The sequence below is a fragment of the Tiliqua scincoides genome, chromosome 7, assembly GCF_035046505.1.
Source record: "Tiliqua scincoides isolate rTilSci1 chromosome 7, rTilSci1.hap2, whole genome shotgun sequence".
Lineage (NCBI taxonomy): Eukaryota > Metazoa > Chordata > Lepidosauria > Squamata > Scincidae > Tiliqua > Tiliqua scincoides.
In genome coordinates, this window is record NC_089827.1 from 53,306,121 (window position 1) to 53,332,733 (window position 26,613).

At 44.9% G+C, this 26,613-nt stretch overlaps 1 protein-coding gene across 1 annotated transcript in view; it reads left to right on the forward strand.

Moving 5' to 3' along the window:
• Positions 1-470: 470 nt before the first annotated feature.
• Positions 471-26,613, forward strand: part of ISX (intestine specific homeobox) — a 30,301-nt gene continuing 4,158 nt past the window's right edge. The window contains exons 1-2 of the mRNA XM_066634462.1: positions 471-658; positions 25,221-25,392. Of these exons, the coding sequence (XP_066490559.1) occupies positions 471-658; positions 25,221-25,392 (360 nt within the window). The remainder of the gene's footprint in view (positions 659-25,220; positions 25,393-26,613) is intronic.

Below are 26,613 nucleotides of genomic sequence, written 5' to 3' on the forward strand. Positions count from 1 at the left end.
GCCTCCCATTGGACCCCAAAGCACATGCCAACCTTTGTATGTAGGTCCCCTTGAAAAGCCAAAAGCAGAACATTTGTCTGTTCTCAGATACCCAGATCAAGCTTTCTGACAAGACCTTGGATCTGCTAAGAAGTCTCCTCCTCTCCTGGGATTACAAGGACAACGCACAAAGATCCGTAAAACTTTAAAAGGGTTTCTTTTCCGGACGCGTGTTGCTGCCTCATCGTCCAGAGGGTTCCTTTCCCAATGAATGAAAGAAATTTAAGTCTTGTAGTGGATATCAGGAATGTGAAACAAACAGGGGGCTTAATTCTTCCTGTTGAACTGGCCTGAGTAGCTAGAATGCAAGCAGAAGCCAAATATGCACCGATATATATATATATATATTTTTAGATTCCAGCATAAATGAGCAGCAGAAAGAGTGTCAAAAATATGTTGCGTATTTGGGCTTACCGCGATAAATAAATCCGATGCTGAGTTCCTGTCCTCATAATGAAATAAAGATGAGCAACTCAAAGGACTGTGATAACCAAAGGAAGCCCATGCTGCCTTTTTCTATCGAGGAGATCTTAAAACAGCCATCTGTTAAGGCCTGCCTACACAGTTCAACATTCTGCAATAAGGACACCGAGATTGTTGAAATCCAGGGATCGCCAGCGTCGCTTTTGGAAATGTCTAAGGGTAAGCACCTCTTCTAGGCAAGGAAACTGATACGGGCTTTGATCCTCATATGCCCTTCCATGTCTCTAGAGTTTGATCGCTTAAGACAGCCATCAGACACACTTTATCTCACTGACGCTTGAACATGAGTCTTACGATCCGAGTGTTCAAAGTTACTTTGGTTAAGCACCAGCATATAATGCTTTGAGCAGGGGCTGGGGGTGAAATTCAAGGGTGTTCTATAGTCAGCAGAACATTAAAATAGTGTGCTTTTATTGTGGCTTTTTTAAAAAACATAAGGTACTCCTTTATTTTTGGGTTTTCCTGCAAATGACTTGTAGGGCATGTGTGCGGCATAAGTAGTGTATAAATGTCTTATAAATCAAGTGAAATAAATAAGATGGGCATGTCTAGGGCTGCTGCCTTTTTACGGACAGAGATGCTGTGCTTTTGAGAACAGCATGACAGGCAGAAATTGAATGGGTGCAGAGGTCCCACTATTGAAATACATTGGAAGCAAATGGTGGTATTCCTTATGTTACTCTTATTTAAAAGGGGCTGCCATGAGAAAGCACCCCTCTGCTAAGAAAACTCCTTCCTCTCAAAAAGATATGTTGTTCTGATTTAATCCCCAATACATCTTTTACTTTGATTTGTTTCAAACCAACCTACCCAGTGCTTTAACCTAAAGAGCAGCCTCCACTGTGACATCATGCTCAGCCTTGCATGCTACCCAGAGAAGACTTGAGTGCCTGTACAACAATATGGGGGAGGAGAGGGGAAGAGAAGCAAAGCAAGGAAGTCAGTCAAGATGCTCCCTTTCCTTCTCTCTTGTAGCAGGCCAGTTTCCTCCTTGACATTGTGTCAAGTATGCATTCCTTGGCCCTGCACGTATGGCTTGCAATAGCTGCAGCAGCTTGCACACCCAGTATCCCCACAGGCAGCGAGTCCAGGTGAGACAGGAAAATAGAAGATCCCAGGAAATTTCTGGGCCCCCCCTTTTTTTTAACCCTGGACCTGGGTACAAATTACCTCTTTCACCCCCCTTTCATAGACCCTGCATGCTTGAACCTCAGCCTTTTTGTAGTCTACTTTATGTCTCTTTCAATAGGTTACCTTTAGAGGCTTCAACCAGTAGTCCTTCTTGGCTCTTCTCAATGGAATCATTCAGTGCTAGTTGTTGTTGTTATTGTTGTTGATGTTGTTGTTGTGATTAAGATTAAGACACTTTTTAATCAAAAAACCTTGCAAGGCGATCACACACACGCTCTGCCCAAAACTGTCTCTTTCTGAAGCAGCTGGGAAACCAAAGGATTGTTTGGTTTCGAAATACGAATTTGCACTTAATATGTCATCTCCGTGACTCCTGCTGAGGAGTGACATGAGGCGTGTGGTTGGTCTGTGGAACTCCTTGCCACAGGATGTGGTGACGGCATCTGGCCTGGACGCCTTTAAAAAGGGATTGGACAAGTTTCTGGAGGAAAAATCCATTATGGGTTACAAGCCATGATGTGTATGCGCAACCTCCTGATTTTAGAAATGGGCTATGTCAGAAGGCCAGATGCAAGGGAGGGCACCAGGATGAGGTCTCTTGTTATCTGGTGTGCTCCCTGGGGCATTTGGTGGGCCACTGTGAGATACAGGAAGCTGGACTAGATGGGCCTATGGCCTGATCCAGTGGGGCTGTTCTTATGTTCTTATGTTCTTATGAGATATGAATGGTCTGTCTTTGGAGCATCTTCTTTGATAGCTGCAGGGACGAGACTTGTGCAGCTGTCCCTGTGTACAAGCGGTTTGCACCCAGTCTCTGCACGTTAGTTGGAAATGTCGGTAAGAAATGTAATGTTAGTAGGAAATCTATCTCATGGCCTATGTACAATCATAGGAATCCTGTATGTAGGGCACCCTGTTTTTATGCTGCACTAGTCCTGAGATTCATATGTCTGCATGCTCCAAAGTTGGGTGCATGAAGAGGACAGTGCTTGCCATCATGATCACAATCCACTATCCCTCCTCCCTGCACATGTACAATGAATGCTTAGGGTTACAGTCATTGAATGATGAACAGAACACTTATGTGATCTCACCCAGACAGATCTATTTATGTCTCAGATTTCAAAATTTTCAGAGTGAGAATGCACAAACTCTTTTTTTTCCCTTTTTAGCAAAAGCAAGGCCTGCTTCTGGGGCAAAACTAGCGACAAATGCGACTTTTCTTTTGTTTAAATAAAACAAGCACGAGCCGAGGGCATTTCATCAGTGAAGTAAAAACTCAGCCTGCCAAGGAACAGTGTGAAGCATCTTCAAGCCACTAGAAGAAAACAATTGATTTTTCTGCTTCTGTCATGTTCAAATTGAACAATATTGCTGGCGCAGTTTAGGGCAGCATCAGAGGCATTTTATACGAGATTAATACTTTATGCTCCAGCTGATCATAATACCATAGATATTTGAAGCTCATTTGAAAATCATCACTGATAACCTCTGGAAAACAACAATGAACTGTTTGGAGTTTCCACCATTTAGATTTTGTTTCAATTGTTATTTTTACGACGTTTTGAAATAGTGAGGTGAGAGGAAATGCTGGAAACAGAGGGGATGCAGAGGATAAGCTGTAGACACTACAAATCCCTCCTGCAAAAAAACCCAAAAACTTTTCATTAGCCACCACCCAAATATTTCTCTATTGTCTGTTCTTGTTCCAAATATTTCTCTATTGTCTGTTCTTGTTCCATTCTGTCTTTCCCATTCTCAAAAACAAAAAAGAAAAGAAGAAGCATGATAATGTTGGCTATTATTTATTGCATTTATAGACTGCTTTTCTGCCAAAGCACTTAAGCTTACCAAGAGCTTAGAAAAAGGGCTTACCATCTAATAGACCAGCCCTACCATCTTACCATCTGATAGCCTAGGAATGGGCCAGTGCACTGGTGGTGCCACCTGTGACTGTTTAGCATGTGCTGCCCCAAGAGGCTGTGACTCCGCAGCTCCACCACTGAAGTAGACTTGTCTGCACCATGGTGGCTTCCCCCTGGAAAAGGGAACGATTGTTTCCTTACCTAGAGGAGACCTCAGCAACTGTCGCCCCCCCCCCACCATATCATGCAGTGGTTGCCATTTTGGTGCTGCTGCATCAACACCACTAGACAGACAGAAATGATAGAAAGGATAGGATTTGGCCCCTATTCTTGTAGACCTGGACAATTTGTGATCCATGAGGTCAGACAAAATTGTCCAGCCACACATTGTGACCTGTCTGTGCTTGACACATCTATTTGCTGGATGGTACATTCCACAAGCAGCTGCATCCATCTAAATGGGGTTCCTTGATAAGTATACCTGTTCTTTTTAGGTATCTGTTCAAAGACATCTTGAATATATACCTTAAAATTGGAATGTGTGAAACGGCCCTAAGTTTTCACTCCTACAATGTTCTACATCTTCAGATGGTATTCCAAGAGCAAAAGATTTGTCAGTGTTCTACGCTAAGCATTTCCAACGGTTAAACTGGCCTTTGGATTGCAGCTCAGGGCCGCCGAGAGTAATTTTGTCAGGGGGTACAAAGTTTCTTCTGGGCCCCTTCCCAAAGGGGGAGGGGGCAATAGGGGCAGGCAGAATGGGGGGGGGCAAAATAAGGCAGGGGGAGGGTGCTGACAGCCACAGTAGTCTTTGCAGCCCAGGTCCACTAGGCTTCTTGATGCAGAGCCCAGGTCTACCTGACCATGCGGCATCAGCAACTAGATAAAGTAATATGGAAAACCAAAACACGCTAATTAAATAGCTCTAAAATCTTTGAAATATAAAAAATCATTGCAAAAAATTAGCATCTTTATATTTGGGTTCACACTAGAATGGACAGTGTGCTGTGTGCACCAAAATGAACTTCATCAGCTTTTGCCCCGCAGCTGTGCCCCTGAGTTTCTATATGGCAAGCGGATCTACACACCAAAGAGCTACTATAGCAGGTCAGGTTCCTCCCAGATTTGATCTGGTGTTAGGGAGGGTCGTGGATGCATTCCTAGGCCCGGTGTGTATGGCTTTCAGCAGCAGTTGCAACTACATGCCTGTGGTTTGCCCCCAGCATCATGCACAGGCAGCAATTTCAGGTGAGATAGGTGTAAGGCCCCAGGAACTTTCTGGGCCCCCTCCTTTGACTCTTGGGCCCCCTTTTGACCCTGGGCCTGGGTACAAATTACCTCCTTTACCCCCCTCTCTTAAGCCCTGTCGCAGCTACTTCCTTCCAACCAATGTTTCCAGAAGCTAATTCCACCACCACTACCCCCAGCTGCATTTTTTTCCTGCCTCTTTCTGCAAATGGTTGAGCCAAAGCAATCTGAAGCAGACCTTAAAGTCATTTCTCAAGCAATTAGTAATATTTCTCTCAGCCTATGCCGGGCGAAAATGTCACCGTTTCTGGAAGTCAAATGCTACATTTACCAAAGAAAATGTCACCCTGACTCAAAGGCCTCTTCCCACCTCAACAGTCTCTGTTTCTCCTTCTCCACTTTCTCCTCCCCCTCAAACAGAACATTCTGAAGAAGTTAACAATTTCCTGTTCATAGTTGAAAACTGCGTGTAAGAAACAGGCAGCAATGATTGGGGAGATTAACATCTTTGTCATGTCAGGGAGGTCGGTTGTGAGAGAGACTAGAGACCTTTACTGGCATTAATTCATGTTCCAACAAATGAGTCATTAAAGTAAAATAAGATGTAAAATAAAAGGAAATAAAGAATTAAAATAAAATAAAAATAAAACAAAATAAAGGTCACACAAATTTTAACATTAAAATGCAAACAGACCGTACAAATAAACATTACACCAATCTCTTTCCATACTTCTCAATGAGGTCTGTTGTGAATATGAGCTACATCCCAGGAACTTCACGAGATACAGGTTCCATACTCAGCAGTAACTTAGTAGGGTCACCACTATTTTTTTTTTTCCTAGCAGGGCTTCTGTTCAAGCCATCTGGAGCTTTCCATAAGTTTAGATAGTAGTGTCCCTAAAATCCAGGTTATTTTCTTCAAACCAGGAGTGTGGCTCCATCATTAAAACTGGACAGACCACAAATGTCATCATCTTCAACATCTGACACCCCCACCCGCACCCCAGCCCGGGGAAGTGAGACACTGGTCAAAATCTGCCTCTCTCTTAATACAAAAATTGGTGTGCTTCAAATCTGTGCTGTTTAATTTGAAATCTCCCTATATGGTTATTACATAACCTCCAAGTAAAGTGGTAGGTGGTTGTCCTACCTTCATATTTTCAGTTAGAGACTGGCTCATGAACTTCATTGTGAGTGAGAATCTGAATCCCAGACCTCCCTTGTTCTAATCCAAGAGTCTAATCATGACACCATGTTGGCTTTCGAAATATCTTGTCTAACAGTATCCACCATACCATGTCAATAGACCCCTAACAATAGACCCCTAGTTCCCTAACAAAGGTAAAGAATTCAGGGCCCAATTCTATTCAATTTTCCAGGGCCGGTGCAGTCATTCCAATGGAGTGTGTGCTGCATCCTTTGGTGAGGAGGCAGTCACAGAGGCCTCCTCAATGTTAGGGAACATTTGTCCCCTTAGCTCCGGGCTGCATTGAGGCGGCACTGATGCTGGAAAGTTGAATAGGATTGGACCTTCAGGCTCATATTGAGATTAGCCTGAGTGGAACTGTCCTTTAATAAATGAAGATATTTTTTCTAATGAAAAGAGTTTGAAGAGCACTTCTCGATCCAAGTTCCTTGGATCGTGGATAGCAAGAGACCAAAGCAGATCTTTGATTGGGATCTCACCTTGTGAAAGTACAAAGAGACATGAACTAGCAGGCTGCATGTTCCAAGGACTATATTGTATCTTTTAGATTTCTGCTTAAAAAAAAACAAAAAAAAAACTTCTCTACAACATGCTAGTATCATTAATCTTGTAAACTAGTTTGCAAACTCCCTGAACCTTGAGAGGAAATGCATTGATGGGGGAAAGCTGTACCTGATTAATTTCTACCTGTCATACAGTTGTTAAAGGCACAATAGTCCTTTCTAGAAAATTGTGGCATTTGGGGAAAAAAGAGTAGCTAAGAGTAATCCAGAGGAACTTGATAGTCAAAGTGGACACACACACAAGGCAAATGACCGTCAAGCAAATGATCAGGATGGTGTAGTGGTTTGAGTTGAACTTAAACATGGAGGATCCAGGTTCAAATTCCCACTTGGCCATTAAGTTTCTTGGGTGATCTTGGGCCAGTCACTTTCTCTCAGCCGCACCTACCTCATAGGGTTGTTGTGAGGGAAAAAGGAGATGAGGGTCTATGAACACCATCCTGAGCTCCTTGGAGGAAGGGCGCTACAAAAATGTGAAAAGTAAGGTAAGTAATTGCAGTATAGGGCAGATTCAGGTAACTGATGGGGCATGTGCTCCAACATGTCTAGTGAATGAACACAACCTTCCCCCCTCCCCCATTGCACACCTGAAATACTCTGGGCACTTCATGCAGAAGTCTGTGCATATGATGGCATGTTTTTCACAACTTTACCTCCCTATTTTTAAGGGGAAAGGATTGGACAACCCAAGTCATCACCCTATACAAACCCATCATGTAGAATGTCCATGTTGGAGGTGGACTCTGTGTGTGTGTCCACTGCTCCTCTGGGTGAATAGGGGCAGTGTGATGAGTCTTTAAACTTGACAGCAGCATCGGGGGATGAACATGCAGGAAAAGGTGCCTTCCATGTCACTACTGAAAGAAGGGCTGGCCCAAGATCTCTCACTGTCTACGGAGAAACATCATGCTCACCCAGCAGCACATCATCTACCACGTATCCCTATCTTCCTCCTCTTGTTCCCTGGATGCAAAAGGGAAGCAGGGCATGAGAGTATGGAGGACTAGAGTGTCTGATGCATCTCCTCCTTCCGCTCTGTGACTGTTCTCCTCTTCCTTTTTCATCCAGAGAGTGGGTGGAGGAGAAGGAGCTGCAGAGGTAGCCATCTCTGGCTGCAATCCTATACACACTTACCTAGGAGTAAGACCATTGACTATAATGGGACTTCTGAGTTCTAATGCGTAGACTTAGGCTGTCGGTTGGCCTTAGGCACAACCCAGCCCTAACTGTATAGTTGCCAAAACATCTCAGATACTCCCTTTTTTGTTTTTACTGCTTGGCTATTGATCTGGAGCAAAGCTGTCCAGTTAATTTATTTCTACGTCAATTCGTGGTTCGGCAAAGGGAAAGGAAATAGAATTTATCTACAGAATTAGTGACTATTTCTAGACTAACCATATCCTGCTGACCTCGTTGTCATTCTTGTTTCGCTTTCTGATGGTTTCCGCCGAAGTTATAAAGTGGTCATATATGTGGAATGCTCTTCTGACTTGAAAGGCTTTTCGCTCCTGAAATTGGGGACTAGAGGGCAGGAATATATTTTTAAAAAGTTAATTTAACTCCTTATACTACATGCCCTCCCCAGGGGATCTCAGCATTGGGTGCTTTTTTATCCATACCTTGACCACTAATGCGGCTTTCTTTTTAGTGCCGGCAGTGAGTCACAGGGCTAAATTCAGTCACAGTTGTGCTAATTGTAAAAACTATCCTGAGGGCCTGCCTTATCCCATCAAGGTTGATATATTTCTGTCCTAAGGATTGTGAAGGTTCCTTCAAAGCTGCTCAACTTGCAGAATCTGCTGAGAAAGTAAATGGACACAGCAGGGCCATCGCCAGGGTGGGGCCAATGGGTGTATGACTCTAGCTAGGGTGGAACTTTTTCCCCTTGGAAAATTGACTTTTGAATTTGGAACATGAGAGCCCCCATTCAGAGAATGAGAGATTATTTTATGAGTAGGAGCAATTGCCATTGTTTAAAAAAAAACAACAACAGCGTGGCTTCCTCCACCCAAGAGTAAGAGTGCTTCAAGCTCCACTTGCCTGCCCTGCATAGCTCTGCTCATTCAAGATTTTTCACTTGGCTCCACGTGGATTTTTCCTGATCACAATCACCAGTGACTTAGAGCTCACTAGTAGGAGTAAATTGTAAAGTTTATCTTAAAAATATCTACCCATTACTCTTTTAAAGCACACTGTTATCACAATCATAGTGGTTAGAGAGAGATTTTTTTTTTTTTCCAGAAACACATGAGGCTGGTAAAGAATGAAAGCATACACATACATATGGGGACAGCCCCCAAATACACAAGGTAACATAACCAGAGGCGTAACTCACTGCCCCGGCAGCTGGAGCAGTAACATCATGTGACATTGTGATGTCACTTCTGGGATCTCCCCAGAGGAGGGGGCACTGGTGGCTTTGTCTCTCTCTCTCTCTCTCTCTCTCTCTCTCTCTCTCTCTCTCTCACACACACACACACACACACACACACACACACACACACACAAAAGGCATAATCCTATCCTGCACTGGAACAGGCAAGCCAAGAGACTTGCACTATATCCAGCGCAAGATTGTGGCTATAAGTGGCTCATTCAAAGGCAAGGGGAAACTTTTCCCCTTACCCCTGGGTAAGGGCAGCTGGCCCGAATGGGTCTCCTCAGACTTGTGCCACCTACTGAGGTGGCACAAGTCTGAGGAGAGTGGAGCGGCTTGAAGCTGCTCCGTTCTCCCCGGGAACAGGGGTTAGAATCCTGCATAACTGCCAGATCCCAGTCCTGCCTCCCGCACCCCACCTGCCCGCCCCAAGGGCCGCCCATGGCCCACCCTCCCCCCACCCAGGAATGCCTCCCTCCCGCCTTCTCCCCACTTCCCCCCACCTACCTTTTGTCCTTGTGTTGGCCCAGGTGGGCCAATGCAAGTGTCAAGGAGGAAGCCGGCATGGAAGCTTATGTCAGCCTCCACAGGCCGGCGCTTCTCAGAGCACCAGCCTGGCTTCCTCTCGTGGAGGAGACTTGTGTCGGCCCAAGGGTGCGGTTGGATTGCACCCACACACACACACACACACCATCAAAAACAATACAAAATATCCCAGGGTCAGTCCTTGGCATCTCCATTTAGGCCTGGCAAGGAACCATGCTGGAGATACTGCAAGAACTGTAGACCAACAGCTCTCAAACATTTTGCCGCCACGACCCACTTTGTCAATTGTGGCAGCCAAATCACACCCCATAATGATTTGCATCTTCTGGATCACACCCCAGAATGCAATGCTGCAAGGCATTCTGGGGTGCAATGCAGTCAACAAAGTGAGTCACACACTGGAGTACGTTGCGGTCCAGAATGCCTTGCAGTTTCCAAGTCATGCTGGCCTCACAACCCACCAAAAATTGGGTCACAACCCACAGTTTTAGAACCGCTTCTGGAGACCATTACTGATCTAGAGCAGAGGTGCCCAAACCCCAGCCCTGGTGCCACTTGCGGCCCTCGAGGAATCCCAATGTGGCCCTCAAGGAGCCCCCAGTCTCCAATGAGCCTCTGACCCTCCAGAGACTTGTTGGAGCCCACACTGGCCCGATGCAACTGCTTTCAGCGTGAGGGCGACTGTTTGACCTCTCGTATGAGCTGTGGGATGAGGGCTTCCTCCACTGCTTGCTGTTTCACGTCTGTGATGCAGTAGCAGCAGCGAAGGAAAGGCCAGTCTTGCTTTGTGTAAGGCCTTTTATAGGCCTTGAGCTATTGCAAGACCTTCATTCATTCATATAAGTTTATCTTTAATATATTCATTTATGTAAATAATAATAATAATAATAAAACTTTATTTCTATCCCGCCCTTCTCCCCAAAGGGACCCAGGGCGGCTAAACTTATGTAAATTTATTTACATAAATGTACATAATTACATTTATGTACAAAATGTACATAATTAAATAATTACATAATTTACATTATGTAAATTATGTAAACTTATGTAAATTTATTTAAATTTTAAATATAAATTAATTCCTTTTTCCCCCGGCCCCCGACACAGTGTCAGAGAGATGATGTGGCCCTCCTGCCAAAAACCTTGGACACCCGTGATCTAGAGGAAACAAGAGATAAGTTAGCCTTCTGAGTTCCATGCACTCCCATCAAAAAACAAACAGCCCCAGATGTTTGTTACACAGATGTTTGTTCATCTTCAGCCACATTTTCTATGGTTTTAGACACACTGATCACATTTTATAAGACTGTTGGGTAAAGTTATTATCAGGGCTGTAGAGTTCCTGATAATAGACCCTGGGTTATGAGACTGGGTTTTATAAATTAATAAGACTGTTGACCATTTCCTCTCTAACGTCCTTTGTGATTTTTATTGGCTTTTCCCCAACTGATTTAAGGATGTGTCATTACAGCCTATGGATTTGATCTCTCTGTTTTATTCTTCTTTGACTGAGAATTGGGGGCATGCCTTTTATCTATTGTTTTAACAAGAGTTTTCTCTTATATCAGGAGAGAGCAGAGGCCAGGCATATCGGGGTAATGACAAAATTACATTGCAGGAGCGGAAAGGAGGCAGGAAGCCTGACTGAGACAGAGATGTTAAAAGGCAAGCACCCCTGATTGATGTGTGCCATGTTATAGGTGCCCGTAATAATACATAACAACGGGCAGCATGTAAATGGCCTGCTAGAGGAGCCCATCAGAAACTTTACTACTTTGTATAGTTCTGCTCCAAGAATACAAATATAACATGTGTCAACTCTCCCTATTTGCTAGGGACTGACCCTATATTCTAATATGGTAAATCACTATCCCTGTTTTGTCCTAATTTTGCCTTTGAGACATTTTCAGTGAGGAGAAAAACAAAAATGCAAAAAAAAAAGTGTGCAATGGTGGGAATTCCCCCTTTTCTGGTTTTCAATTTCCTTTCTCCCAGATATCCAGTACAGTTATAACCTAATTATCCATAGATTTTTCACCCGTAGTTTTAGCTCAACGCAATGAGCCCTTTAAAGAAAAAATGTCTCTTTACTCAGTCGCGCTTATTTATTTATTTATTATTTTTCACATTTTTATACTGCCCTTCCTCCAAAGAGCTCAGGGCAGCGTACACCCTTTTGTCCTCACAACAACCCTGTGAGGTAGGTCAGGCTGAGGGAGATAGTGACTGGCCTAAGGTCACCCAGGAAGCTTCATGGCTGAGGGGAGATCTGAACTTGGATCTTCCAGGTCTAAGTCCACCTCCCAAACCACTACACCACCCTGGCTCTTACCATTGTAATGCAGGAAAGTGACCACAGGCTGTCAATCAATCAATCAAGCTCTCTCCAGGGGCTTAGAACAGCTTGGTTTCAGTTCACTCCAGTGGCAAATAACCCCTCCCTTCCCCCATTACATGTTCAAAAGAATGCAAAGTCATTATCACCTCCGCTTTGCATTCTTGTCACATGCTCCGGGAGAAGGGAGGGGTCACTTGCCTTGGAGTGAATTGAAACTTAGCTGCTGATTGATTGATTGCCCACCTGCTGCATTGCAATGATAAGCGAGGCTATTTTTAAACAGCTGAGTAAAGGAACATTGTTTTTTAAAACTGATTTCATTTATTGCGATTTTCAGCACCCTGGAGGGTTCTGGGAACCCCCACAGATGCTGAGACACAACCTGTACTTCAATCTCTGAGGGTCAGGAGTGGACAGCATCACCTCTCCACTGTTGCATACACAACACATGTCCTGCAAGGGTGTTAAAGCAGAATTTCACGAAGGAGATTATTCCAATGTGCAGCTGAAGACGGTTTATGCAACGGGCACTTTTATTGTGCCCTTTAATTGCAGTTGGGCCAATGGGGTTTAATGAGAAGCCAGGTTTCTTTTAAAATAGGGCAAGAGATTAGATAAAGATAAGATAAGATTTTAAAAAAATAGGAAATAAAGATGAATAATGTTTTCCTTCAGTCTTCATAACCTTATACAAAAAGTATATTTGAGCCTCACTTTCCTATTCTTTACAAGATAGATCAATTTTTTCCCCTTACTTCCTGTTCTGTCTTTTATTTATTTCTCTCTCACCCCCATTTGTCTATGTCTCTTCCTTTTCTATTCATTCTCATCTTCCTTCCCATCTTTCCGTTAGGGAAAGCAAGAGGCCAAAAAGTTCCAGAAACTCCTGGGTGGGTTGGGACAGGAGGATGTATGAGCTGCTGGTGTGGGCAGAGAAACACTTAGCGGACACCCTGATTTAGCAGAAATCTGCCATTTCAGCATGGTTACATAAGAACATAAGAACAGCCCCACTGGATCAGGCCATAGGCCCATCTAGTCCAGCTTCCTGTATCTCACAGCGGCCCACCAAATGCCCCAGGGAGCACACCAGCTAACACCAGATTATCTAACCCCAGATGATGATTATTACCCCAGATTACCAGATTATTAACCCAAGGGAGCACACCAGATAATGGTTCACTGGCAAGGTTCACATTTACATTGAACGCAATTCCACTCTTCTGGTATGTTTTTGTAAGGTGTACGATAACACCCTCTTTGTCATTAAGTCATTGCGAGACAGACTGTGGTAGTGGATTTTAAGACATCATATATGACTTTCATGGGCCCTTATTTCCATCTATGAAATGTTTGACAGTGGTAGATCTCCCTAGCCCTAGATCCAGGGCAAAGGTCTATGATGGCACCCCCTGTGGGATGCTGCTGCTCCACATGCACAAATCTGCACCCTCCCCCACTTACTGGGCATGTACAAAGCCTCACGCGACACCAAGATGCACTGAGGAAGCCTACTGTAGCTTCCCCGGGCTCTTAAACTTCTGGAAAATTGGAAGCAGTTTCCGGCTGTGTCAGGAGACTCAAAAGGCTTCCTGCACAATCCTAGAGGTGCTTGAGGCTTTGCACCCAAGACATTTGCCCCATTCCATCAATGGGAACTCCGCTACTGATGTCTGAGGATCTATGGTATTATTTGGTTCAGAAGGGGAATGTTGGAGAAGATGATCTCCCCCTACCCTGCTCTTATGCAGCAGCTGCTCTCTCAAGAATTTAAAAAAACCAAGCACACCAGTACTAAGCATGTACTTCTATAATGCGCAGTTTGGCCCGATTGTTTGATCTCAATGTTATTGACATTGGGATGGAGCCAAGGTAAAATCTATCAGGTCAGGATCAGGGCAGAGTCGTTGAGGTCCTACTCGAGTTGCCGGCCTTTCAATCAGTTCCTGTAGCGACACGTACGTAACAGCAGCTTGATCTGCAACTATTAGGAGGCAAAGACATTGATCTCCGTGTGCACATTCCTGCAAATCAAGCGGCTGTTCCAAGCAGAACTGCAAAGGCGTGTGGAAAAGTTGGCAACCCAAGGTCAAGGGGAGAGTGGGTGCAGCGTACTGGTTAAGAGACTGGAGGAACTTGGCAGTTTTGAATCTCGCCACTCTTTTTGAGGCTGTCATTACTGATCACCCATCTAAACGGTGTGATTGGTGAGCTGACAATCCCACCTGTGGAAGCACTTGCTCTTTTCCTGGATGAACACTGCTGTTTCTTTGCCAGCGGCACATCTATTCCGCCTGCATCCCTGGTGATGAAATTCTCATCAGCGTTTGATTCAGTCTCTTTTGGCCTCCTACAATATTTTCCCTCTGCATTACATTTGGCTTTGCTCCACCGGGAGCTCCGCAGGGACCTTCCCCAAAACGCAGTCCGCGTTTAGAGGACTCTCATTCGGAGGGCCTGCCAAGAAAAGAAAACCTCAAGCCCTTATTCTGCATGCAGAAAGGTATTTTCAGCCTGCCACATTTTTTTAAAAACACTTCTCTGCTTATCGTGCCTGGGGTCTTCCCCTTCTTTCCAGCCACCCTCCCTATTCATTAAGCTGCTGTGATTGGTGTCTGGGTGAAGGAGGCTTTTGTCTGCAAGTTTGGGACTAAAGGCAATGAAATGGAGCCTTTAAATATCCCTGCATCCTGCTGCTCTATTTCTGCACTGCCTCCGCAGATAGCAGCAGGACACTAAATGCCAGGCTTCCCTCACAGAAGTCTCTACTCTGAGCAATTTGTATGTACCCAATTAGAACTGTTGGCCTTGATGATGCGCAGTTCTTTTAATAAGGGGGCAAGGTGCTCCTTCAATAAAAATTATCCACAGTGCCATCGCCTCACCTCTGTGTTTCTCTGCAGGCTCTTTTAACTTGGTAAGCAGGTTCTTTCACTAGGAGGAGAAGTCCCCAAGTAGGCATGTCTCCTTTGTACATAAGGAGTAGCCATGTCTCCTTTGTACATAAACAAATTTGATGTGCTTTATTGAAGCACAGTCATGTGCCAATATGCTGACCTCCGCTTTGATGCGAGGGCCAAGAATTTACAAAGTCTCACCAGTAGGGATGAACCAATCTCTCGTTTTCCATTATATACAAAGTTGGCACCATTCCCTTTCCATTCCATTCCCTTCTTTTAAAACTCCCCAGACTTTTTTTTTTATCATTGACAATGGCACATTTTTTACTTTCACATATTTCCACATATTTCTGAGCCAAGCAAGTTGGTGCAATATTACATTAAAAGCACACCGTATCCTTTTCACCTCTGGTTCCCCTGTGCCAATATCCCTAGGCTGTACGTCCCTCGGGCAGGAACCTGTCCTCTTACCCTATGTAAAACACCATGTATGTTGTATAATAAATAATGATCATAATAAAGCAAAGATTCAGAAGATCAGTGACAACAGCAAAAGGTTGATTTTGTAAGATGAAAGACAAAACAGTCGACCATCTGGTCAGGCAGTAAGATCACCCAAACTGACTATAAAGAATGTCATGATAGTTTTGCAGCTATTGCTCACTGGAATGGAATATTTTATGAAAAAAAATACCATTTTCCTTCCCACCAAAATTCCTGGGATCATAAACCTGATAAAATCACTGAAAACCACCAAGCAAAGATCCTTTGGGACTTCAGGTTACAGACCAATAAACATCTAGAACAGGGGTAGCCAAACTCACAATCACTGTGCATGGTAAAAGCAGCCCCTGTCCAGACCCGCTCTTACTGTTCCGTCTCACTGCTAGGAAGAAGCCCACCCAAGTGCCGGAACACAACACTCTCTAGGCAGTCATGTCTGTAGTCCACTGCCCCAGCAGGCTTTGCGCCTGCATTTCTGTGTAGATGTGACTGCCTAGAGTGTCGCAATGCAGCACTCAGTTGGGCTTCATATAAGCAGCGAGGTAGAACGGTAAGTGCTGCTCACACAGGGGAGGGATGCAGCTTTGCGCCGGATCTGGCCCACAGGCTGCAGTATGACGAGCGTTGATCTAGACCAGGGGTCTCCAAACCCCGGCCCGGGGACCACATGCAGCCCGAGGTGAGCCTCTATCTGGCCCGCGGCCAGCCTCTTGTCCCCCAAAAGCCTCTGCCCCACTTGGCCGAACATGACTGGAGCTACGCTCTGCTTGCGTCTGGAGGGTGTTCTAAGGGCCAGAGAGGTTGAATGAATGAGCCCATTCATTCATTTATTCACTCATCTAAGTTTCATCTCTAATTTATTTATATAAATTATATATTTAAATTTTTTTTCCGGCCCTCAACACCACGTTAGATATTTGATGTGGCCCTCTAGCCAAAAGGTTTGGAGACCGCTGATCTAGACAATGCTTCCCAAACTGGTGAGCAACCCACTAGCCTAGGAAGCTCTGCTCTTTTGCAAGCCTGTGCACCTTTAAGGGGCAGAGAGGAGGAAAGGCAATGACACAATCCCCAGGATCATGCAGAAGGGGAGAAGAAGGGGGTTTTTCTTACCATTTATGAGCAGCAGCGGAGGCTCTTATGGGGTACTGGGAGCCCTTGGGATGCCTCCACAGAGCTCTCCAAGCCTCAGTGAGTGTAAAAAAAGTTATCAGAACTCATTTTTGGGTTCACAATCAAAAACTAGAAATGGTTCCAATCTAAAGGTCCAAGACAAAAGGGGCCAGAGGTGTTGCCAAAGCATACTTTCTCATTCCAGAGTTCTTAAAGATCCTCTGCGTCTGGAGTCGGCAACTCTGCAGCAAACCTAAAGGCATGAGAAACTTGTTCCAAGTTTAATTAAGACAACGGAGCCTTCAAGATCATGCCTAGGAAAAGGATCCACACTTTTCAGGTGCCCGGGATAGTGACACTCATCACATGCACTTCTCCGGTGCCTGTCATGACAACACTTCTGGGTCCTCCCAGGATGAGGGGGCACTGGCAGCTTCGCACATCCTGTTCCTTCTCCTGTGGAGGACTCCCCTTCAAAGAAAGCACCCCCATCAAGAGGTGAAGAAGAATTCCTTCTTGAGCAACCCCCTCCTCCGGTGAAAATAGCAAGTGACGCCTGTTCCCCCTCCTCTTTGCACTGCAAGGCAGTCACTACCGGGTTGTCCCTGGCGGAGGGGTGCTCACTGTTCTCCCTGGAGAAGGGGGGCACTCATGAAGGAATGGGGTGCAAAGCTGCCAGCGCCCCCTGCAGTGAGGCCAGGAGCTGCCTGGAGCATTGCAGATGGGGAGCCCCACCACTACTGCTCATCACCTGACAAATCCACATCCGGCAGACCCTCCCCCCTCCCCCAGGGCACCTGCCCTGTCTTGCAACACCCAAGATATGCCCCTGGCTGCTACAATCCTAAACATATTTGCCAGGGAATAATCCCCACGGAACATGTGTCAAAGTAAACAAACAGGATTGCACCGCAAACCACTTATGCTTGTATTCTGCATGTCTTCCCTGAAGCGTTGAAAAAAAAAATGCATTTGGACATCCCCAGCTTTTGCATATGGAAACATCTTGAGAAAGAAATTTCGTCTTATTTCCCCAGGGACCCAGGAGCCAAATTTATAAATCTGGCATTATGTTTAACATTTTCCAGGCTTATACCTTCCTCACACATTCTTTATTAGTCTGCAATTTTGCATGCTATTGTTTGCTGTGGAATCTTTCATGTTGAGGTCCCAATGGCAGTTAACAAATATTCAGAGCTGCAGTTAAAGATATTTTCACCATGTGGGGGTGAATGCTAACATAGATTTACTACTTTTCCCCCTTAAAACCAGTGGGGTAGCTAAGGGGGTGCAGGGGGAAGCAGTTGCAACGGGTATCAAGCTTTAGGGGGGCAACAAGCTGAACATGACACTAGTGACCAAAATTGTAAAATTATTGGTATGTATGAACAATACCATCATGTTATATATCATTGGAAAGGTAATTTAATGCTGAATGCAGTGCAACAAACCGCAGTGGAATATCTGTATTCTGTCAAAAGTTATGGCCAATTAACCAGAAAATGAAAACACAACTGCCTTGTGGAACAAAAAGTGGATTTGCTTAACTCCAAACTGACTTGTAAGACTGATTGTTCTGAGTGCCAGTGAGATGTTGTTATGATACAGCATAGAACCAATAACTTTTTATTTATTTAATTAATTAAATTTGATTTTTGTCATGCAGCTACAAAATCTTTGACCTCAGGTAGCAGATATATGCCTTAACTATGCCACTGACTTGGGGGAGGCAGCAGAGCAAGTGGATGGTGAGCTGCTGGGGGAAGGAGGTGGGTTCCTCCCAATTTTCACTTTTTACAAAGCCTGGGTGTGATGTCACTTCCAGGGCAACATTTTGAACTTGGCACTAGGCTACACGATCATTAGTTACGCCACTGCTTAAAACATCTCTCTCTCTCTCTCTCTCTCTCTCTCTCTCTCTCTCTCTGGATCATAATCAGAATATCTGACTAAGTTTAATTAAACATGCAGCCTTTCATTTTCCTATTGGCAAGTCCTTGATTAGCCCACTGTATCTGTGTCAGCAGCAATTTAATTTGGAGTTGAACTCAAACTCAGGTCACTCAGTGGGCTACTGCACAAGCTGACCTCTAGTTGTTTCGTTCTTTTAATTTGATGCATTTCAGCTTGGAAAAACTGCTCTCAGCAGGACCAGCTCTCCAAAACAACATGGGCGGCTGTTGTCCCTAGGCAACACACATATCAGAGAACAGTTGGTCTGGCCAAATATGGGGGGGGGGGGGGAGCAAGATCTAGGTTACCATCTAGGTCAACTATGTTGATTGAGAGACGGCTGCAGTCAAACACCATAGAGTGGGGATGGAGAACTTCTGTATTCTTGGAAGTCACATTATTTCCCAGTGCCATCCTCAGGGTGACCAGAGGTCATAACCACAAAAGAGGACAAGGCACCCAAAAATGTAGGACATCCAAGAAAATATAGGATATGACAAAATAAAAGCTTAAAAAAACCACATATATTGATTTCACGTGTTTAGTATAAACACTATTTTACTTATTATTAAATTTAAAACTATATTACAGTGGTTCTCATACATTTAGCACCAGGACCCACTTTTTTGAATGAGAATCTGTCAGGACCCACCAGAAGTGATGTCATGACCGGAAGTGACATCATCAAACAGGGAAATTTTTAACAATCCTAGGCTGCAATCCTACCTACATTTACCCAGGAGTAAGTCCCATTGACTATCTGTTAAAAGAATATACATAGTAACTTATTAAAAGTACAGGTCTGTAACACTTCCCCAAATGCAGTCACATACCCTGGTAGCATCAAGTCTAATACATTAAAAATAAAATATTGAAATGAATGGGGAACCCACATGAAATTGACTCGCGACCCATCTAGTGGGTCCCGACACACAGTTTGAGAAACACTGCAATATTACATATAATTTATTAATTACAAGAAGGCCATGCGCTGCTTACAGGGGCCTGCTCAAAAGGAAAAGAAAGACATTTCAATCCTTTTCCAGGACGTGAAGCTAAAAAAGAGGATGTGTCCTGGAAAAAGAGGACATCTGGTCACCCTGACCATCCTAGACATGACATTAATTCCATCATTGCAAGCATGCCAGGTCTATTTTCATTGGGAAATAGTGCGTGTGGGAGCTCCTAGTCTGGATCGGGACCACAGCAGCAGGGGGTATGGAGGCTGAAACATTGTCCCTTCTATGATCCTTCTGATCTTTCACCACCATTGTTTCAGGTGCTTTTTGATAAGGCAAGAAAGCCTCCATTGACACCAGTGGAAGGTTGTTTTAAAATACCATCATGGGGGCCATTCTAGATCAGGACTATGATTGGGGCACAGCCTCCAACCACCATCCCTGCTGTGGTCAAAATCTGCATCAGGCCCCCATATGTGTGCTGTTTATAGAAGAAAATGACACTGCTATGTTGGCAATGATGGATTTAATGTTGTGTGTATTTTGGCCCTAAATCTAGAGGCAGAACAATCTGACCTCCATGTGATCAGGCTTTGTAATAAAGCTGGCATCTGCTAGCTGTAAGGATTTCATAAATACCCATTTGTGTTTGTTTATTCATTAAATTTCTGCCTTTCCATTTGCGTGCTTGAGGCAACAGACAAAATCAAAGCTGAAGGAAGGAATTGCATGAAAACCCGTACAAAATAGAACATCGGGTTGAGGTCCTGACCTCTGATCCTGGAAATGGGTGATGTTGAAAGGCCACAACAGTGTTAACCAATGGTAGCTGTCTTTGGACCCTCCACTGCTCCTCACAGTTGGTGTCTTCTGTGCAGGCAGACATACAACGTCATCAGCAGGAGGAGGGGCCAAGAAACAAAGTTGCTTCTGGAAAGATATGCTCAAGAGGCAGATAATTAGTCACGGGTCTTATGACTTTTCAGAATGCAGCTCAGATAACAATGCAAATATATATGGGGTGTTGTTGCTTCTTTTCCTTAGATGTGAAACTGTGAGCAAGCTTTTGTTTGGTATCTGCAGTTTCCATATCCATGTGGAGGGCTCAAACAGATCTCCTGCATATACCGGTGGACACCTGTACTGACCTAGATGACCAACTGGTGGGAATCAGGAAAAGGCAGTTTCATGTGTTGATATGTATACAGACATGCCCCCGTATCAACAGGGCTTCTGTTCCAGAACACTCTGTGGTTACATGAAACCATGGATACAGGCGAACACCTTCCCCCCACCCTCTGGAGCTGAGAGAAGCTCTGCTCCCCTTGCCTCTGGAGGGTTCTCTGAGCCCAGCAGAGGCCACTGACATCCATCCGCGGCTTCTGCCAGGCTCAGTCTGAGCTGACAGTTAAAAAAAAACACTTCCATGAAACCAGAAATGACATTTTTAATTAGTAGGTCCGGGGAAGCCTAGGAAGCTTTTTAACTGTCAGGTTGGGTCTGAGATGTCCTCAGCCTCTGTTGGGCTCAGATGACCCTCCGGAAGTGAGGGGAGCCTGCTCTCCTCAGCTCAGGAGGGAGCACGTGCAGGGGGCATGCGCGGGGGGGACGGGACTGAGGACCCAATTCCCGGATGAATCTGTGGGTACAAGATCTGTGAATACAATCCCCCCCCCATATACCCAAGACCCTGTAACAGAGCTGACCTCCCTTGACCAACAGCAGGGGCATCAAATTTGTTTCATACAGAGGGCCAAAGTTAGCATTCATGGTGCCTGCTGAGGGCCGGAAGTGACATTAAGCAAGAAGTGACATCATTAAGCAGATGATGGTTAGAATTAAGCACATTGTTCTCACATAGTAACACATTAACTGCAAATGATAGAAGAGAAAATGTGCAAATCTTGTTCATATTTTCAAGATATGAGAGAGGCCAATTATCACACTGGGGGAACACAATTATAATGGGGGGAAGTGAATAAATTGCTTTTAGGGAGGCACATCTGGCCCACGGGCCTTTTGTTTGACACCCTGACCTAGAGTGTTCCTCATAGCAGAGTTAAGGCAATATACACCTGCTGAGTCTAAAGGACTCAGCACACAATGCACATCAGTACTACCGAGTAAACAGTAATGTATTTTGTATAAAGCCTTTCAGGCATGGTAATGATTCTGGAGCAGATGTAAAGACTTCTGAAAAAGAGTCTTATATACTACTGCACAAGTGATATATGTATGTTCCACAAAGGGAGGATCAGAATCCCCTGGAGGGTGTCTAAAATTATTACTGCCCCAGGCCTCCACCAACATTATGAACTCCCCTATGCTTATTGCCTGGCATTATTCAGAATACCGAAACACTCAGCATCATTTAATGGCACTCCTAGGGCTCTGCTGGGCATGTAACAAAAGTTCTTTATCTCCTGAATTATTTGAAGTCCATTGTGATTATATGTGTTCTATATTTGTTCTATGTTGGAGATGGGAGGCTGAAAGTGGAGCGAACTGCCGGAGAACATCTTAAGAGTTTGTAAGTGAAAAGAGATTGGAAGGCTCTAAGCCCAATATTGAATCCATTCAAAGTATGGTTTTCCCTCCTATTTGAAGTGGTGAATGCTCCATACTATTTAGCAGGATAATACAGACAAAGTTATTCTGGTGTAAAAGAGAGGTCACCTCTAGACAGCTGAGTTGTCACTTGTCAGTATGGAATTATTGTCCCCACTGACTAGAATTCAGCATCTTACAGTTGTAGTGATAAAGAGTAGATGACCACAATGTATTTATTTGACATTTATCTTACATTCTTTCCTCCACTGATGTCAGAGGAGCATACAGATGAGAGAGGTTAAACTGAGAGACAGTCTTTCCAAGGCTACCCAGTGAGCTCCATAACTGGACAAGAGAAATCTAACCCTGGGTCTTTTCAGGCCAAGTCCAACACTTGATCCTAACAGTTTTGTGTTTTGTACTGCTAGCAGACTTTTGGACATGATCCAACTGGCATGCTCAAATCTCGCTAGACTTCTTTTTGACACCTCCAGACTATATTTCACACTCCTAGAAGACCCCTAAACCTGCAAGTACAGTTACAAGGGAATGAGCTCCAACTGAATCAAGTGAGACAAATTGTCAAGTAAATGTGCATACGTTTGCGCAGGGATGGGAACTCAAGTCAGGTGACTCAAGTCCGTCACAAAAACACTTGTTTTTTGCTGAGTCGTGTACACTCGAGTCACATGACCTGTGAGTAATATGACCAATGACCTGGGCACTGATACAGGTTTCAGGCCACTGACTCAGCACTCGATCCTCACATGTTCAGACTCGAGTCTGTGTCTGGGTTTTCATGCAATCACTCTGAAACAATGTTTAATTTGGCCAATCTATTCTGCTCATCCCATCAACTGATACTGCAAAGTGGCTGCCTGCAACTGAACCAGCCCACTGTCCACCTAGATCCATATCATCTACTGACTTGCTGCAGTTCTCCAGGATCTTGGGAGGTTTTCCCGTGTGTACCTGAAGATGCCAGGCACTGCACATACACCTTCCACATGGGCTGTGCCACTGACCTATGGCCTGAACCAAACAACTGCTTGCTTACATGGTGTAAAAACTTGCAAAATTTAGCATTCTTGCAGAAGCTGCTCTTTTTTTTACCTAGCAACACCTCTTATAATGAGAGAAGTCACAGCAGGGCTTTGTCCAGGGCATATTCTTTGTTTCTAGAAGATCTCATGTTCAGAATCTCCAGCAAAGGATCTCAAGTGGCAGGACTTGGAAAGGTCTCTGCTTTGATAAACTAAGGGCGCAATCCTGACCTGCAGATAGACCAGCGCAAGTCCCTTGAGCCTGCCCATTGTAGTCGTGAAAGTACTGTAAAGCACTTTCACGCCGACATAAGTGGGGTTAGGCCAGTGCACGGACTTGTACCAGCCCCAGAGAAAGGGTGAGTTGCGTTGGCCGTTTTGGGTGGGGGGGACGGGCAGCTGGCGTACATGGGGGTAGGCGGGCAGGGAGTGGGAGGTGGGGCCAGGATCTGGCAGTTATCTAGCAGTTAGAGCCTAACCTTTGATTTTTCTCTGTAAACCGCTTTGTGAACTTTTAGTTGAAAAGTGGTATATAAATACTGTTATTAATAATAATAATAATAATAATAACAACAACAACAACAACAACAACAACAGCAGCAGCAGCAGCAGCAGCAACAACAACAACAACAACAACTCCGTTCCCAGGTAGCCACAACCAGCCTGAGCAAGCAAGGTTACACCAGCCTGGGGAGGCAGACACAGAGGGTTGGGAGGTGGGGGGCATTTTGGTGTGTGGAGGGTGGTTGGAGGGAGAGCCAGTGGGCAGACTGAGCCCAGAAGTGGGGTGGGACCAGACTCTGGCACTGAAGTCAGATCCTAACCCCCCTACCGAGCAGCCCAACATTATACCAGGCTGCTCGTATCTTTGCCAGCAAAATCACTGATGCAGATTCAAGTAGCCCTATTGCAGTGGCTGGGGCATTACTTGGGGGTTAGGAGGCTCTTCTTTCACCTCCTAACCTTGACTGGATATGGCATTGGCCAGTTGGCCTGCCTATTCCAGAGCAAGTTTGGATTGCGCTGCGAGAGTCTTTTTTGTGGTGGAGGCCCCTGGATACTACCTTTAAACTAATAATGAATAGAGCCTCCTTTTGCAAAAATTTGTTTTAATAGGATCACAATGCCCAGGAGTTCTGTCTTTCACATGCTTGCAAGGATGTTCTTATCACTGTCCCAATAGTGTCAGGAAGACTCAGTGTGACTGACACTCCTTGAGGCTACTGCCAGAGATATGTCTGATTAGTTGCGCTTTGATATGTTGGTTAAAGGTCCAAGGGTTTGACATGGAACTTTCTGGTACATAAACTTCATTCATTCAGTTGGACGCTTGCTTTTGAGATGAACTAGTAATTATGGTACTCATCTTAACTGATGCTCATATTCCTTCCTAACTGGATCAACTCTGACAGGTGTTTCTGTATGAAATTATCATAGAGCACCATTCATTCAACAACATCAACACCCCCAGCCCAGCCTGCTACCATTGGAGGCCCATCAGTGATTTACGTATGCAGAATATCACCTGAGGGTTCACAGCTGACTATAAAAACAGATTCTATTGAGAAGTATCATCATCATCATCTTTAACATGATATGAATGTTCCTTCTGCTGTGTTTGATCTGCACACATGCAAGCCACCACTGGGTGCTATAATCACCAAGCCATGAACATGCATGTGTGAAGTCATTCTCAGGAAACCCTTCCAATTGCCCAGCAGAACAGAGGGCCAGTGGTAGACCCAGCTGAGCTCATACTGACCATTTCCTGCCTATACTTACTGCTCCTCTGGAAAGAAACACCAATATCTTAGAAGCAGAGCAGAAGAGATTGACCATTAGCACGGTACCACTCTTGGACAACTCTCATTCATTTCAAGAAGCTGGCTGAGGAGAACTTTCCCATGGAGTGTGTCCATAGAAGCGTCAGATCCGGCCTAGGACTGTGAAAATGGTGAAAAGGACTAAAGCCAGGAACTTTAATAGGATTAAAACACAGTAGTCTCTACACCTCTATGATAGCTTGCCTGAGGTGGGAGCTGCTAGCTTGTTCTCTGCTTCACTTCTGTGTTACTATTGCAGGTGGCCAGAGGATGATACTGCAAATATTGTCAAGGGTCTTATACTCCCTGTTTATTTGTTGACTGGCAGTCTGCCCTAACACTTGGGTTGAAATGCCTGTTCAATCGTGAACCTCACCCATGACATTTTAGAGATCATTTTCTCTCATCCTTACCTACCCCATAGGGCTCTTTTGATCGTTATAACAAACTGAGCTCATTGGAATAAAACCCTGTTTCAAATGCGATAGATGTGTAACAAAGAGTTTGGATACATTTGTCCTATATAAATGCTGATGAACATTTAAAACTCTTCCTTGTCCTCCACTATCCTAAGATAGACTTTCTCCTGTTTGTACAGATGAGAAGAAAGGGAAGCGTAGGATCCGGACAACATTCACAGCAGAGCAGCTGCAGGAACTAGAGAAGATATTCCAAATTACACATTACCCAGATGCCCATGTTCGCAACCAGCTGGCTGCAAAGATCAATCTTCCAGAAGCTAGAGTTCAGGTAAATATTGTGCTCCTCTAATGTATGACAACCCCAGGTACTCAGAAATGATGACCGCAGGCTGGCAACCTATTTACAGGGTAAAAGGATATTTTCACCCTTACACCAGGTAAAGCCCCAGTCTGCCCTATGGGGCTCCTTGGACTTACAGCAGCTACTTAGCTGGCACAAATCTGAGAGGCCCAATGTAACAAGGCCCTGGACGGAGGTTAGGATATGGCAGAGGCCTGCTTACCCCTCTCCTGGGCCTGTCCCACCCCCTGTTCTGCCCTCCTCTGCCCAAAAATGCCTCTCCCCACCTCCTCCGGAATGCCCTCCCACAACCCTTCCCCTGCCCTGCTTGGTGGCATACTTACCTCTGGAGGTAGCTGGACCTGTGGATACAGCATCTGCCGGGTGGCGCAGGCCTCCCCACCAGTGCTGAGTCGCCAGGTGTCACTACATGCCTTACGGTACAATTGCAACTCCCTCCACCTTCACAGGGACCGCAGCACTGACAGATCTTCTGCGCAGGATTGGGCTCTAAGTTTCTCAGGAGTGAACACCCAGAAAAACAGGGTGAAGTCACACATGCATGGTAGTCAGAAGATGACTGTGATGCTGAAATGAAATGTAACACACACATACGCAACTAAAATATACCAGATTTTCAGGATCTGAAATTTGGAATTAAATATTGAAATTCTGACATGCTAAAATTCAACGTTTGGGTTCACAGCCAAAATTTGACTTTGAAGTTCACCTGTTTCAATGAGCTGCATTAATTAATAACGTTTCCCCAATCTTAGTGAGGGGAAACCCCAGTATACCACCATATACACCCGTGTGCAGGCTGCCTTGCTAGTGCAGATGCCCTCTGCCACTGGGCATTGTATGGATTTCAGTGCAGCAGATGGAAAACCATGCACCACAGTCAGTGGAGTGCAGACCAGCTACCAGCACAACCTTGTCAGCAAAGAAGCAGGAAAAGGGCAGAGAGCAAGGCACGATGGGGCAAGATGAAGTGGAGTTAGTAAACGCCGGATCCAGAACCAGACATGGCCCCAATGGCTGTGAAACACTATGTAAGCGACAGAGCTGGTGTAGATCGAGAATCAAGAATAGGGGGTTCTGTGGCAGCTGGAACACACAGGTAAGCCTTACACCTCTCATCCCTTTCAACTGGCCGCTCCGCTATGACAGTGCATCGGGTTTGGTGGACATCATGCCAACAGCCCTGGG